Source organism: Haliaeetus albicilla, chromosome 13 (genome assembly GCF_947461875.1).
Source record: "Haliaeetus albicilla chromosome 13, bHalAlb1.1, whole genome shotgun sequence".
NCBI lineage: Eukaryota > Metazoa > Chordata > Aves > Accipitriformes > Accipitridae > Haliaeetus > Haliaeetus albicilla.
In genome coordinates, this window is record NC_091495.1 from 21,905,083 (window position 1) to 21,919,085 (window position 14,003).

Sequence of the window (14,003 nt, forward strand, 5' to 3'; positions counted from 1 at the left end):
TGCTTACAAGTGACAGGGGAAGGGGACAGGTTGCATACCATGCATGTGAATACCTACATCCCACGTGGGGTTGATTCTGCCCTTTGTAAGGTGTTTTTAGTGAACTAGTTCTGCAAGAGCATTCTCCTGTCTGCAGCCTGTGTGGTATTCACAGCCAGCCGGTAGAAACTGTGGGTTGGGTTGGTTTTTCCCTTCCCATCCCCTTCCTCTGATTTTTGGAAATGGAAGGAGGTAAAGGCAGAGATGAGGCTGTGCATTGTGCTGTGCTCTTGTTCTGGCCCCACTGGCAGCATCCCGAGCCTGGTGATGAATGAGCTTTTTGCGTGAGATCCTCCACTGAGGCTTCAGCATCTCTAATAAGGTGGCCAGTATTTCACTGTCCTCTGCGCCTGCCTCTGCTTTATTAACTGCACCGCAGCAATATTAAGCTGGAGCACTGGGCCAGCATGATCAGAAGGAGGGGGTGGAGGGAAGAAGATACCAGGGTAGCATGGGAGAAGAGCACACACGGAGCAGGAGAATGAGGGCAGCAGCAGACGATTCGAGCGGAGGATTAAAAAATGGGTTCCTGCTGGACTGATGCATGCAGCTCTGCACAGACCTGCTGCTGACAATCAGGGAGGCAAAGGATGTTTAGGGAGGGGGAGGCAGAGCCAGGCCTTGGCCTTTAATGTCTCCATCTGATGGACCTGTGCTAGTGACTGCAAACTGGCACCTGCTCTGTATGCACAGAGCAAGTGGCTGTCTGGAGTTCTCCCCTTTTTCTCCCTTGCACTAATTTCATGCCCTTTAAACCACGATGGCAGTGCATCTGGCCCTTTCTCCTGACGGCTGCAGCTAGCCCAGGGGAGATGTTTGGCCCATACTGCTTTTCACCCAGAAGAGCCAGTCTTTCCAAAGGCATCCCAGGTCCGTTCTGTCAGGATGCCAGGACTGTAGTAAGGATGTGTGCAGGGCAGCCTTGCTGGCAGCTATTTGCTGTGTCTGTCCAAGTTGCAGGTTGAATAGAGACAGGACATAGGCTGAGAGAAGAGTCGGGTCAGAAATATTTGGTGGAGGGAAAAGAGCCTTGCAGAACTTTTCCCTATGCTCCAGGAGGAGCTACGTGCTGGGCCCTGGCTGTGCCTTTCCCATTACCTAGTGATCCAGGTCTCTCCTGGGAAGCAGGGCAGTTGCAGCCCACGGGGGGCATGTATACCTTTATTAATTTCTGTTTCACAGCCAAACCTGGGTGGCAGCCAGGTATTTATTTGGTTAAATGTGCCCCGAAGATAGACTCAACTAGGGGTCTAGAGCTTTGCAGTCCAGACTGGAAGCTGATTTCTCAGTTTGTCCTGGATTAGGTGATGTGGGAGAGTAAGTGATTTGACATTGCTCCCAGAGGATTTAGATACCCAAATTCCACCTAACTCCCAGCTGAGGTGGAATTTGCACTGTCTGAATCTCGCCCCCAGGCTTCTCTCTGACTCTCCATTTTGTTTCTCTTCTAAAGGTTATGTCTAGACAAGGTAAATGGATCCTGACCTCCTCCTATTTGCTGGCTGCCTTTCCAGCACCCCGGCTCATGGCAGCCTGTGGGGAGGAGCTGCCACCAGTCAGCCCAGTCAGGCTCCACTCTGCAGAAAGCCCCGTGCCGGGAGCCGTACTGCTCCAGCCTCCTGCTTCTGGCTTGTGACCCCTCCTCTCCTCCCAGATAACTGGGGGCCTGGCGCTAACAATCCCAAATGAGATCACTGCTGCTGGGAGCCACCTCCACTCTTGCTTGGCAGAGTGGTGGTTCAGAAGGCTGGCAGATGGAAGGGCTGAGCGGTAGGCATGCCAGTTGGATCAGCACCCAGTTTGCATGTGTGCAGATGGGGCGTTGTTGATACGAATGGATCCTGGCAGCATCCCTGTGCCAAGTTCATGCTTGGTTCCCAGAGGCACTGCCCTGGTCCTCCCTGCTGGGACTGTTCCCAGGTGCCTCGCAGGAAGGCACCAGAGCAGTTCCCGGCCCTCTGACCCATCTTGCCCTGGGGAGGAGGAGGGTGTAGAAAGCAGTTCCTCAAGCAACTTGCACCCTAACCTGTTTAGGTACAAAGGTCTTTTTTAGGCACAATCTGTAAGGCAGGTACAAAGATGTTGTTCACCGTGAGAACCGCAAGCAGCCATGGATTCCCAGGAGCCAGTCCCTGCCCCAGCACAGTAGCATGGAAGGATCTGGTCCAGCCCTGCCCCTTTACTTAGGAGCACCGTCCAAACTGTGGGCAGATCAACTCAGGTGAGGAGGTGGGTTGTTGGGTCCTGGCCATGTTGGAAACGAACAGGGCTCTGGCACGGGAAGCTCTCCAGTGGCAGCCATTGCTTCTGAGTTTGAACTTAGTTGTGTACATTAGGGCTGGAGGCAGGCAGAGGAGGGATCGCATGTGCTTGTTTTTACCAAGTGCCACGTCTGCATTGCTCCCCTGCCTTGTGTTGCTGATGGCCTTCATTCCTGCCATGCCCTTACTCGATCTTCGTGCTCCACACTCTCCACACTGACAGATTTGCTGTAAACCTTCCTCCCCACATCGCTCTTCCAGTAGTCCTATAACTTCAGAGTTAATGACAAACACTGAGCCTGCCTATCAGGAGAATTGCCTTTTCAATGAAACCTGTCAGCCTAGAGAATATATTAGAGGCAAGGGAAGGCTTAGTGTTTGGGGCAGTGAACACTGGGCCATGGAAAGCCCTGCCAAAGGTCTTTTTACCAGGACCAGCATCCCTAATAACATATCTTGCCACAAGGATCCAGGCACTGCACGGCAACAGGCAGGAAATTGTATCTTCACAATGCAATCCTTGTTCTTCTCCTTCCCCCACCAAGCAAGCATGACTGTAGCAGGGAAGTTTTTCTGACACATAATTCATCATTTTTAGTGGTGGTGATTTTGACAACAATATTTTTCCCATTGTTTTCTTGAAACTTCCCTGCTGCCTTAGCAAACTGAACAATGTTCAGCTAGTATGGTTCAGCTAGCATGGTTCAGCTTCTTCCTCAGTGGGCATCAGAGAAAGAGGGAGCCTATAAGTGACTCCAGAGGACCATTGACTTGACCTAGACCCCTTGCTGTGGTCTACGGAGGCAGCATGGGCTCAGATTCAAGGGTGGATTCTGTGGAAGGGTGCTGAGGAAGCATGGCAGTAGACAGGTCCCAGCAAGGCACCAAATGAAATGCCACATGGCCCAGGCAGCAAATGAATGAATTCTGCAGCAGTGATTGTGAACTGAAGGGTATCTTGGCAAAATGCCATGTTGTGTCTGCACAGGACCCTGGTGCACTAATGGAGGTGAGTTGGGTTCGTTCCTCCCCTCTTGCAGACATTGGTTCCAACACAGAGTTGCTCCAGGACCCATAGCTCAAGTTATCCCCCCAGTCAAGAGGACCCCAAGGCTTCCCTTCAGGGGAGAGCTCAGGCTCCTGATCGCTGTTCTGTACCAGTGGTGGGAATTTTCAAACCAATTCTGCATGAAGATCTCATTGATAAACCAGGTGTACTTGTCTGTATAGGAAGAGGAGGAATAGAGTGTTAGATGGTAGATAGGATCCCTCAGGTTTCCAGTTTCAGGATTTTTGTAACACTGTGGGTTCTTTTTCTATGCAGCTCGCTCAGAGAAACACCATCCAAACCTTCATTCCTGTGCAGAAAATGGAGAAAGGCCTGTTGCTGGAGCACATCTTGCCCAACCTGAAAGTGCCTCAGAGCTATGAAGTTCACCTGACGCCCATCACCAGCTTTGGGGCTGGAGATATGGCTGCCCGCATCATCCGGTACATGGAACGTAGGTGTCTCCTCCTCGGTCCTGGCTACGAGAGCAGGTCCGAGCCTCAGGCCTAGGGACATGAGCATGCGTAGATGTTGTCTTCTGTGACCCTTGGGTGGATCTTTCTGCTCTGTGGAGTTTTGATGGCCCAGTGCTATCACATTTGGCCTTATTTGGGCTGTTGCCATCAATGCAGACCACTAGATAGAGACCTCTGAAGGCCAGTCTCCACTCATCCTTCACTCAGCAGCTCTGACTCGCACTCTCTACTCTGTGTGCAGGAGAACCCCAAAATCCCAGTCCCCTGTCAGGCCATGCTGCAGCTTCCTGTGGTACAGTGGTGTATTTTAGAGGACGGCCACTGGACACTGTACTAGCCACATGCCCATAAAAGTAAGAGGATTTCAGGGGGCTTCAGTTCTTTCCAGAGGTGAATGCACAGTTCCTTTCCTAACTAGTCACTAGTAAACCTGTAGCTCTGTCAAATACCCTGAATCCCAGATCATCCCATTGATATACATTGACCACCCTTCTCTCCCCAGCATCCCAACAGCTCACAAATCTCCCCATTCCCACAACCCTATGATTTCTTTACTGCCCTCAGGAGCTTGGACCCTGTATTTCAGCAGAAAGTACAGATCCCCCTCCTCCTATGTTTGCATGATTTCACACAATCATCTTGTCCTGTGGAGTGATAACGTGTCTGGTGTCCCCTGCATACCTATTGTCTCAAACTTCCAAATTGTTTTGATGTCTCTCTTAGATACCAAGCTTTGGTATCTAAGTGGATGCTATCCCAGCGGGTACTCCAGAAAGAAACTGCTTGGGCTGCCAGAAGGGTTCCCCCGTGCAATCCCGGGATCACCCTTTAGGTGGGGTTTTCTTAAGGTCTGTTGCTACTTGGAACAGAGTCAGCATCTTGTTCCATCACCAAGGCATACACCAAGCACTGTTTCACAGAGATGCTGCTAGGAGATTTGTGCATCTGTGACCTTTCTTGACGTGTTTGTTTTATTTTCAAACTCTGATTGTGATTTGTGATTTGAGGGAGTACTATCTGTTCTGACTTGTTTTTCTGTTTCCTCTTCCAGCAATCAACTATCCCAGCCCAACAGGTAAGAATATATTTTGAGTGTAATGCATGTTAGTCCAGTGATCCAGCAGCTCAGGCAAGCCAAACAGCTGGAATACACAGCTGACTTTGTCAAATCTTTTTCCCCAAAAGAGGATGAAATTGCATACACTAATGCTTCCAGTAAGTAATGCCATTTATTGTACCTCAAGTTATTGCCAGGAGATATACACCAGAGATATGCCTCCCACTCACACCTGATATCTCTGTGACTGGATAGGCTGTGATCTTGAACCCACCCTCCCCCTAACATTAGCAGTCTGCATCCAGTAAGCAGGTTATTAAATGTTCCCCAAAGTGTCAGTGTTTGTATATCCCCCATCCTCTCCTGACCAAGAAAGATACCGCTTGACATCTCTGCAGGCTGGTATGGAGCAGTCTCCAGCTCCAATCTGGTTTCTCTTCCAAACTCCTTCAGCACAGTCCCTTTCTTCTTCCCCTCCAGTGTCATCACTGTTTACTTGCTTATTTACCTTCTGGTCCTTCCTGCCAAGATGCAGGCCCATCTTATTGAGCACACAGAGTTCCCATTGATTTCGAGAGCAGAATATGCAATGTCTCAGAATGATGGTCTTTAACAAGAACATGATGGTGCCCATCAAACATAAAAGAGGATTTCTAGCATGCTCTAAGTAGCAGTGGAGTGATCTTCAGTGGATGAAACAAAGTCTCTTTGCTTTGATTGTTGGGTATAAGCCCAGGCAAAGCTCTTGGACAGAAATGGGCAGACTACTTGCTGGTGGTCCATAGGGAGCAGGTGGTTCCATGTAGCTGTTTCTTTCTCCCTGTTTGCAGCTGCTGAGGCAGAATTCAGTCTTTTTATATATTGCTCTGTGTATGTGTAGGCAAATGCTACTGCTGCACTGCAGGGTAGCAGTGGGAAGGAGAAGTGAGGATTAGGCAACGGCAGCTGGGAATCAGGATATGGGGTAATCTTGTTAAGGCAGCCATGAGGCGTTCATTCTTGCAAGTTCACACTCTGAGGATGGTTTGATGAACCATACTCTGCATGAGAGAAGGAGCTTCTTGTAGAGTCAGAGATTTTGTGGCTCTAATTCCTGATTCCCTTTGCTTTGCTTTTCCCCACTTTCCTATCCTCTTTAAATATTCTCCATAGAAGACTCGCTGGGAAACACTGAGTGTATTGCCAGGGACCCACTCCAGAGTGTGTCCCTCAGTACTCGCTGGAGGAGGCAAGCATCCCAGCTCACAGGTGGAAGTGACAAAATCTGGCCTTTTGCCACTTGCTTTTACACTACATAAATCATTGGTAAAGCCAGAGCGACTTGGGTCCTAATTGTGTCAATCTCTTGGGGTCTTTGTAAACTGAGCCTTCAGACTGCTCTCCTGGGGTTGCTTTGGCGGCTTGATAGAGACCAGAATGACTGCATGAAATTTGCCTATGGTGGAGGATAACTCAGCCACGCTTGTATTTTTGTGCATTAAACTCAACATTTAGGGTTTCACCTTGATACAAGTTACCTAGCCTGTGGTGGATATTGGGATCCCTGGCCCAGTCATCAGGGTCTTGCCCGTGAGTTCATGCCTTGAGATTGACTGCCTAAAGTTGCACTCACCACACTTCCTTTCAGAGATGACCCTTCCTTTCAGACCTGCTGCCAGAGAAATATGAGCCCAAAGGCTCTTAGCTCTGGGCAAGCTGGGCCCCTCCTGGGGACCAGCGTGGAGGTCCTGGAAGACCTCCAGAACCAAGGGGGGGACCCAGATGTTGTGGATGCTCACCTCTTCCCCTTGGCACAACTGCGCAGCTCTGTCGCTGTCGTCTTTCCCCTCCTCCTCCTCCTCGGCCAAGGCAGCCACAGCTGTAGGGACCTCGCCGCTGTCAGCTACCCAGACCTGGTCTGTTGTTCTTATCATTGCGACAGCCAGCTCAGTTCCCAGACCCTCATCCCAGTAACATGGAAATCCCTGCTACTACCTCTTATTTTCCCACTTCCCCTGCTACCACCACCCCTAGGGAAAAAGGTTGGGACAGGACTGTAAAGGTATCCTCACGCTAGGCTGCCCAGCCAAATTCTGGGAGCAAACATTGAGAGCTCTCAAGTGAAAGGCAAAGATTAGATGATTAATGTCTCTGGCAGCCTGCTCCAAGGGCATGCACAATGGTGATTAATTTACAAACTCTGAGAGTCACTTAATACAATTATTCCTTCATGCATTTTCTCTCTCAGCCTAATAAGATGTTAATGGCATTGGGGCGGGCATGCATGTGGCATGGTTACAGTCAGGTACTGGGGTTATAAAGCAAAAGCAAAGTAAAAGCAGAGGAAGTGAACAAAAGACATTGAGGATTTCAAATATTCAGAGGTTAGCAGTAAGACTGACTGCAACTCTTAAAAATCAGTCAATCTGGTTCTAAAAACCAGAATTTATCTTTAAAAAACTGTCCTAGAATTATCTTAATGCTAAGGTATTACCTTAAAAATCTCTTAGAATAACTGATAATTTTATTGTCATGACTAAATTACATTGCTGGGGAATCTGCTCTGTCCTTTTTACCTCTTGCCTGCAATTTCACTTGTATATAGCCTTCACTTTCTAACCCAAACCCTGCAGTGCTGCCCCGCAAGCTATTCCAGCTCATCAGCAGTGGATGGTTTGGTTTCCCTGGTCCTAGCAGATGTAGCCTTGCAACCTTGGTGATGAGGGCATTAAGAAGCATATGGGATTGCTGGGGTTTTTTTGTCTCGGCCTTCCAGAGAAGCAACACTATTTTTCATGTATCTGCAGTCTGGCTGTGTATGGTGCTAAAATGTTTTGGGATCATGGACAAGTACAGTGGGTGGTGATCAGTACCAGATGCTGGTTGTTGTAGATTACCCTGGCTCATTGCTTACTGTCTAGTGCTTGTGTGTCCTGTCTCTGATAACGCCTCACAGTCCAGAGGAATCTGAGCTTTTTGCCCCAGTATGAACATGAAGGAATGAGATGTGAGCCTGGCATTTAGGTTGGATTCCTCAAATATGTGCCCATTCCTCGGGAATGTGTGTGACGCAAAGGTTAAAAAAGGTGACTGCCACCAATTCCTTGTGTTGTGATAGCAAATAGGATTGTCTGGGCCATATTATCCCCTTGTCACAGATGGAGATATTAAAGCAGATGGCAGTCCAGTATGACCAACCAGTTACGGTATTGTGAAGCTTTCTTCCATTACTGGTTATAAATCCTTTAGAAATTTACCGTGGAAAAGGCTGTTAAATGCTTTTTCTTAGATCCCAACATACTTTGAGGTTGCAATACAGTTTTCATTGTCTTCACCTTCTAGATGAGGAAACTGATCTCCAGAGACAAAGTGATAGCCTGTGGGTCATGCAGCAGGTCTGCAACAGAGCTGAGGCTCGGAGCATGGTCCCTTATGCTCCAAGCCAGTTTCAGTCATCAGACCACAGCTAAATGACGAAGGCAATTTTATTCAAGTGCGCTCCATCTGCTATTCACCCATATTCTGCAGCTAGAGGAGGATTATTATTTTTTGCATTCATCCGGCAGCCAGAATTGCAGGATCAGGAGTGGCTTCCCCGTAAGGACTTGAAATGAAAGCCTCCATTATGTTTCTCAAGAAGGCAAAGCAACAAGAAATGCTAATAGCCACGGCAGAGGGTCTCTCCCTTAGGAATGCAGGGAGGTTTCTGTAACCAGGAGCAAACATTTCTGCACTTTGAGCTGCCGCCACTGCAAAGCCTGCCAAGGAAATCTGTTTGGTGAAGACAGCGCTATCTCCAGCCTTTGAGGAGCCAGCTCCCCTGCCACCTCCACCTCACCTCTAACAATCCAGAGAACAACTTCTGTGTTCAATATTTAAATTCGCTGTTTAATTTTTAAACAGGAAGCTTCCTTTGCGCTGCAGTGCTAAGCCAGGATCCCTGGCAGATGGTCTGAGTCTGCAAGAAGGTTTGCTTCACACAGCCGAGGTCAACAGTTAGATCACTGCTTGGCCTCTGAGACACAGCAGGTCATTTAAAGGTTTTCTTTTTGGCTGGATCTGCCAGGTTTCTCCTGGTGATCCTTGCTGAAAACCACCCAGAGGTGATGTGCTGGCAGTGTCTCAAACCACACCGAACTTCTCCTGGTTATTCTCGGCACCTCCACTTCTAGCTCGGAGGAACGCCAGAGCTTTGCCTTCCTGTGGCTTGTTTTAAAGCAAAGAACCAGGAGTCAGAGCACTTGGGCTCTGTTTCCAGCTTTGGCACTGCCTGCTGTGACCTTAAACGTGTGTCTCTATGCTTTTGTGCATCTATTTCCCCACTTGTAATGCAGGAGATATATAGCAAGAGGCATTACTACCTCATAGAGATGTTAAAAATCCTTGTTCATTAATTGTTGCAAAGTGCCTTGAGATCCCAAGCTAAGCAGAGGCAATGTGCTGTAAATAATAAACTCCTGCACAGCAAATGGTGTTGCACATAAGCTTGATTGTGTTGTGGTATCTGTGGTACACAAGACCCTTCTCTATTTTATGCTCTCTGCTAGAAGCATTGCCTTCCGGAAATAACTGCATCTGAGTGAGAAGGGAGGATGGAGTCAGGGCCCTGTCTGGCATTGAAAGAGCTCTCTTCAAGCTTTTGAGTCTTCTTCTCTGAGCAGTCTCATCCCATGGATGTGTGGGGCTTCTTACAAATGAGGCACAGCAGTCTATCAGCTGGCACGACCAGGCCTTAGAGCTAAGCTGGGAATACTGTCCTCAGCCCTCTTGTCTTGCACAGCTCTCTCTTATCTGCACCTGAGCTTGGGCTTTCTCCTTAGTCTCCCTCTCCTTTGGTTTCTGTGCCTCGTCCTTTCTGGGTTTGCTCCCTCTCAATCAGTTGCCTGGCTGGCCTCTGTGTTACAGCTTTCAGCTCTGCTTTCCACATGATATTCCCTGTTAAGGGAGTTTTGTGCTGGAGAAAGTTGTCACCTTTCTCCTCTGAAGGTCCACATGCACAACAGGGTCAGAAGTGCAAACCATCCCGGTCGCTGTGGTTGCACAAGGACAGTCGTGGTGGATCCTGCTGTGTAGGATAATGCCATTGTAAGAAAAAAACTTGTGTCTTCTAACTGCAGCTGGCAACCTGTGAGCTGGAGCCACACAAATGTTTGTCTTCAGCCCGATGGAGAGAAGCCAGGGGTGTTAGACCAATCCAACAATCTCAGAAAGCTTGCGGGCTCCAGCCCCTCCTCTGAGGACCGGTGGGTGTCTGGTACAGCCATGAACTCCCTTCTCTCAGCCACGAGGGCTGGGGAAGGACCCTTAGAAGCTGCTTTCTCACCCCTTTGCCCTCCATCTCCTTGTGCTGGGGATGAAAGAAGCCACCCCCGTCCCACGTAGCTGTCCTGTCTCAAAACTTGCAGGCATCTGCCTCGTTGTTGTCCGCTCCTCCCTCCCTCCTCCTTCGGCTCCAGCTGCCCTGTGGTCCCCTGTGCTTGGCACTGCGGAGCAGTGGCTAATTTGGATTAGGATGCTAATTAGAAATGAGCGGATTGAATGGAAAGCACTTAGCCAGCGATAATCAGCTGTTAAGTGGCCAGCCCAGCCGAGCTCCCCGTGGCTGTGCTCAGCTCGGAGGGGCGGCGTTTCCTGCTGAGTTTACAGTAAACCGCGCTGCCCCGGTCCGCGAGCCAAGCCCTTGGCTTGCAGCGCAGCGCCCGGCGTGCGGTGTCAAAGACCTTTCTGCAGGCCACAGCGGGAGGTTGCCTCCTCTTTTCTCACTGCTTTGGTGGGGTGCTGGAGAGAGACAGGCAGGAAGGGGGAACCCCTTTCCCTGCCACAGGGGTGTGCAGGCTTTTGATGTCTGTTCGGATGATGGTCGTTTTCTTTTCCAAATGGAAGGGGATGGGAGGGGCCTTAGCTGCAGGGTAGGAACTGGGAGGTGCAGCATCTCAGAGCCAAGATGCTGCTCATTTCGTGAGTCGTCTCTCCTCTCTGGTACAAGATGGCAGATTTTGGTGTGCATGGAAGGTGTGTGAAGCTCCTACCATCACAACATACCATGTCTGGAGCTTTTGTTCCTGGCATCGCAGAATGCTTCCCTTGCCCATCCCATCCTTAGCACCCAGCCCATAGGTTGCTGACCCTGCTCTGCCCTACATGTCCTGCCAGAGTCACCCATGCTAGGACAAAGAGCCTCCTGCCCAGGAACCAGAGGAAATCACCACTGAAGATACAGGAATGCAGGAGCCCAAGCAGGCATTTGGGCTTCTCTTCATCTGGGCATGATAACAGGAACAGTGTGGGGGGTAAACCCCCAAAAGTTCAGTCTTGCACCAGCATGCCATGGATGAGGTTTCCAGCACATCCCAAGCCCTTAGCAAGAGCCTTGTTTTCCTTTCTGTATGTGTTCTTTCAGTTTCATAGCACATCTTGCTCTTATATACAGGCAGAAAGTAAAGAGATATGTGCTTACTGTGTCTGCGCCACTCGCGAGGTCTGAGATCCCACTCTCAGCCCATTCTCCAGCTCCAGTTTCTGCCCAGGGACCTTTCAGAACACAAAGGAATTTTCACATCGGGTCTTGGACCTGTTTTCTCTTTCTCTTCTGCCTGTTTCCTCCGCCCTTCTCCTACTGTGTCAGCAGTGTAAAGCTGGTTCTTGGCTTTTGGTTTTGTGGCTCAGGAACTACCTTTTTACCACAAAGGTTACTATCTTCAGCCTGGTCAAGTCCAATTCATTCCAATCTCTGCAAGTCCATATTGGGTTATGTCTATGCACAAGATTTTTCACCTGTCTTACAATATTGCTGTAGGGTGTGACTGCCTTGTGGTAGTAGTAAAACCAAGCCCTGTTGCACATGTGGTTGATCCTACATAAAAATCTTTTACCTACATGACTTATTTTGTTAGGGGAACCAGCATAAGCTGCAATATCAAATGTGCCTTTTAGCTGGTACAAATTGGATGTACTCTAGCTAAATGACACATTTGTAGCACTGAGCTGACCTCTTCTCCACAGCTGATTTTTTTCATGTGTGCCATAGTTTAGTTTAATTTACAGCCCCAAGGGGGGGGGTCATCTGCTGGTGCTTTTTCCTCTCTCCTGGGGAAATTATTCTACCATCAAGTTGTTCTGGTTTAAATGCCCTTGTGGCCTGTTTGTCTTCAATGCTCTGTCTACCCTCCTCTACGTTTGCCCCCTCAGACCTCCCAGCAGAATCTTTCTTTCTCTTTAGCCCTAATAGCCTTCTTCCATTTCATCAGACCATCACATCCATCAACCTGGGTTAACCCTTCCATAATCATACTAATCATGGATATATTCCTTTTCAGCCTCCTCTTGAGGTCAGGGGCTGCCCACCTGTCCCCGGCTTGACACAGAGCCTCAGTGATGACATAGCAGTGCCGTGAGACTTGCTGCAAGCACCCAGGCAGCCTCAGGGATGAGGTTTGACAAGTGGCAGCTGACCAGCACCTTCTTTTCCCTGCAGATAACACCTGCCGCTTTGAGGACGAGAAGATCTGTGGCTTCATGCAGGACAAGATGGACAACTTTGACTGGACCCGGCAGAACGCCCTGACACAGAACCCCAAGCGAACCGTCAACACGGGACCCCCCACGGACATCAGCGGTACACCGGAGGGTAGGCACACATCTGGGTTTCTTTTGACTTGGCTGTGGAGGCAAGATGCATGCTGTCATTTGTCAGGAGTCCTACCTATGGCTCTGGGAGCTGGTGGAATGCTGATCTGCTTTCCACACAACATGCTTCTCCTCCGCACAGGGTGCAGGGAGCAGGCAGTTAATTTGCATGTTACTGATTGGCATTAAACACACAATTAAAACGCCCACGACTTTGTTTAAGGGAATAGTGTGAGCATTAGTTCTTGTTACCAGCTAATTGCCTGCTGCCTAATGCCCTCATCCCATTTGATGCTTGTTTTGAAGTCAGAAAAGGATAAACAACTAGGAGAACGTCTCTAACACCTAGAAATGGCCCTTCTGGCTTTAGCCAGCTGTTTGCTCAAAGAAGGTCTCAGGGAGGCAAACAGATCTCCTTAGTACCAAGCAGGAGCATGAGAGAACAGGCAGGAGCTGCCTGCAGGGTGACAGCAAGTGCCTCACCTCTAGCTGGAGGAAACTGGTGTTGTGTATTGCTCTCACTAGCTGTGCATGGAGTACATGCTCCCATTTTAGCTGGATATTACTTTCCCCTTTCTCTAATGAGGAAAGTAAATTTGTATGCAAGCACAAATCTTTGAACTCAGAAAAAAAATGGGAAACATCCAATGGCTAGCTAAGGAAATGGCTTTTCCCATTAGTGTTCAGTATACCAGCCTGATCCAGCATTGAAAACAGTGCCAACAAATTAAATAGCTAATCTGTTCCTCCCTGGGTTGTTAACAACTACTTTGGTATTGTTCTCTTTAGACAAGAATATTGTTTAGGTGAGATATACCGAATCCTCTCTCCCTCTGTTTGAGGCAGAGAAATTAGGCTGGAATGGTTTCTCCCTCCTCTTTCTAGTTTCCTCCTTACACAGTGCAGTCAGCTCTGGGGCTCCTTGTGCTGCAGGAGAAAGGCTCAGTTTGCACCCAGACACATATGTGTGTGAATGTTCAGGGACTCATCTGTTGCATGTGCTCACAGTGAGTCTGCTGATGTCTGCCTCTCCTGCTCTCCCCTAAATACTGCAGAGGCAGGGGAGGCACTGTGGACATCATGCAAGTGTCTCTGGCTGGGATCACAGTGTATGCAGAGCAGATGGGAAGAGCAAGACCATGTCTCTCAGAGGAGGAGTGGTCTCCCAGACTCTGGCATGCCATCGGTTGCAGGAAGGGAGACCCAGTGCATGCTGCCTTTCCCCACCTTTCCATCTTGTTCTGTAGGTTATTACATGTTCATCGAGGCATCCCGGCCCCGGGTGACAGGAGACAAAGCCCGGCTTATCAGCCCCCTCTACAACATTACTGCCAAGTATTACTGTGTCTCCTTCTACTACCACATGTACGGGAAGCACATCGGTGAGTACCCTCCAGGGAAGGGTAACCCCAGCCTAGTGTGGGCTGTCAGGGAAGACCTCCAGCCTCTTGCTCTGCCAGCTGTGCCTGCAGCACAGTGATTCAGGAGGGTGGGAGTCCTACTCCAGTGCTCAAAGT

The 14,003-nt window shown here is 49.2% G+C and overlaps 1 protein-coding gene across 5 annotated transcripts in view; it reads left to right on the top strand.

Moving 5' to 3' along the window:
* The window catches only part of MDGA1 (MAM domain containing glycosylphosphatidylinositol anchor 1), a 147,734-nt gene that overhangs the window by 109,818 nt on the left and 23,913 nt on the right, over positions 1-14,003 (top strand). For 4 of the 5 annotated variants that reach the window (XR_011327495.1, XM_069800386.1, XM_069800385.1 and 1 more), the window contains 4 exons: positions 3,625-3,802; positions 4,876-4,899; positions 12,335-12,487; positions 13,734-13,868. Coding sequence is in view for 4 of the 5 variants with exons in the window: in XM_069800386.1 (XP_069656487.1) it covers positions 3,625-3,802; positions 4,876-4,899; positions 12,335-12,487; positions 13,734-13,868 (490 nt within the window). In the remaining variant the exon portion in view is untranslated. Of the gene's footprint in view, positions 1-3,624; positions 3,840-4,875; positions 4,900-12,334; positions 12,488-13,733; positions 13,869-14,003 lie in introns of those variants that run through there. The other variant, XM_069800389.1, reaches the window with a different exon arrangement.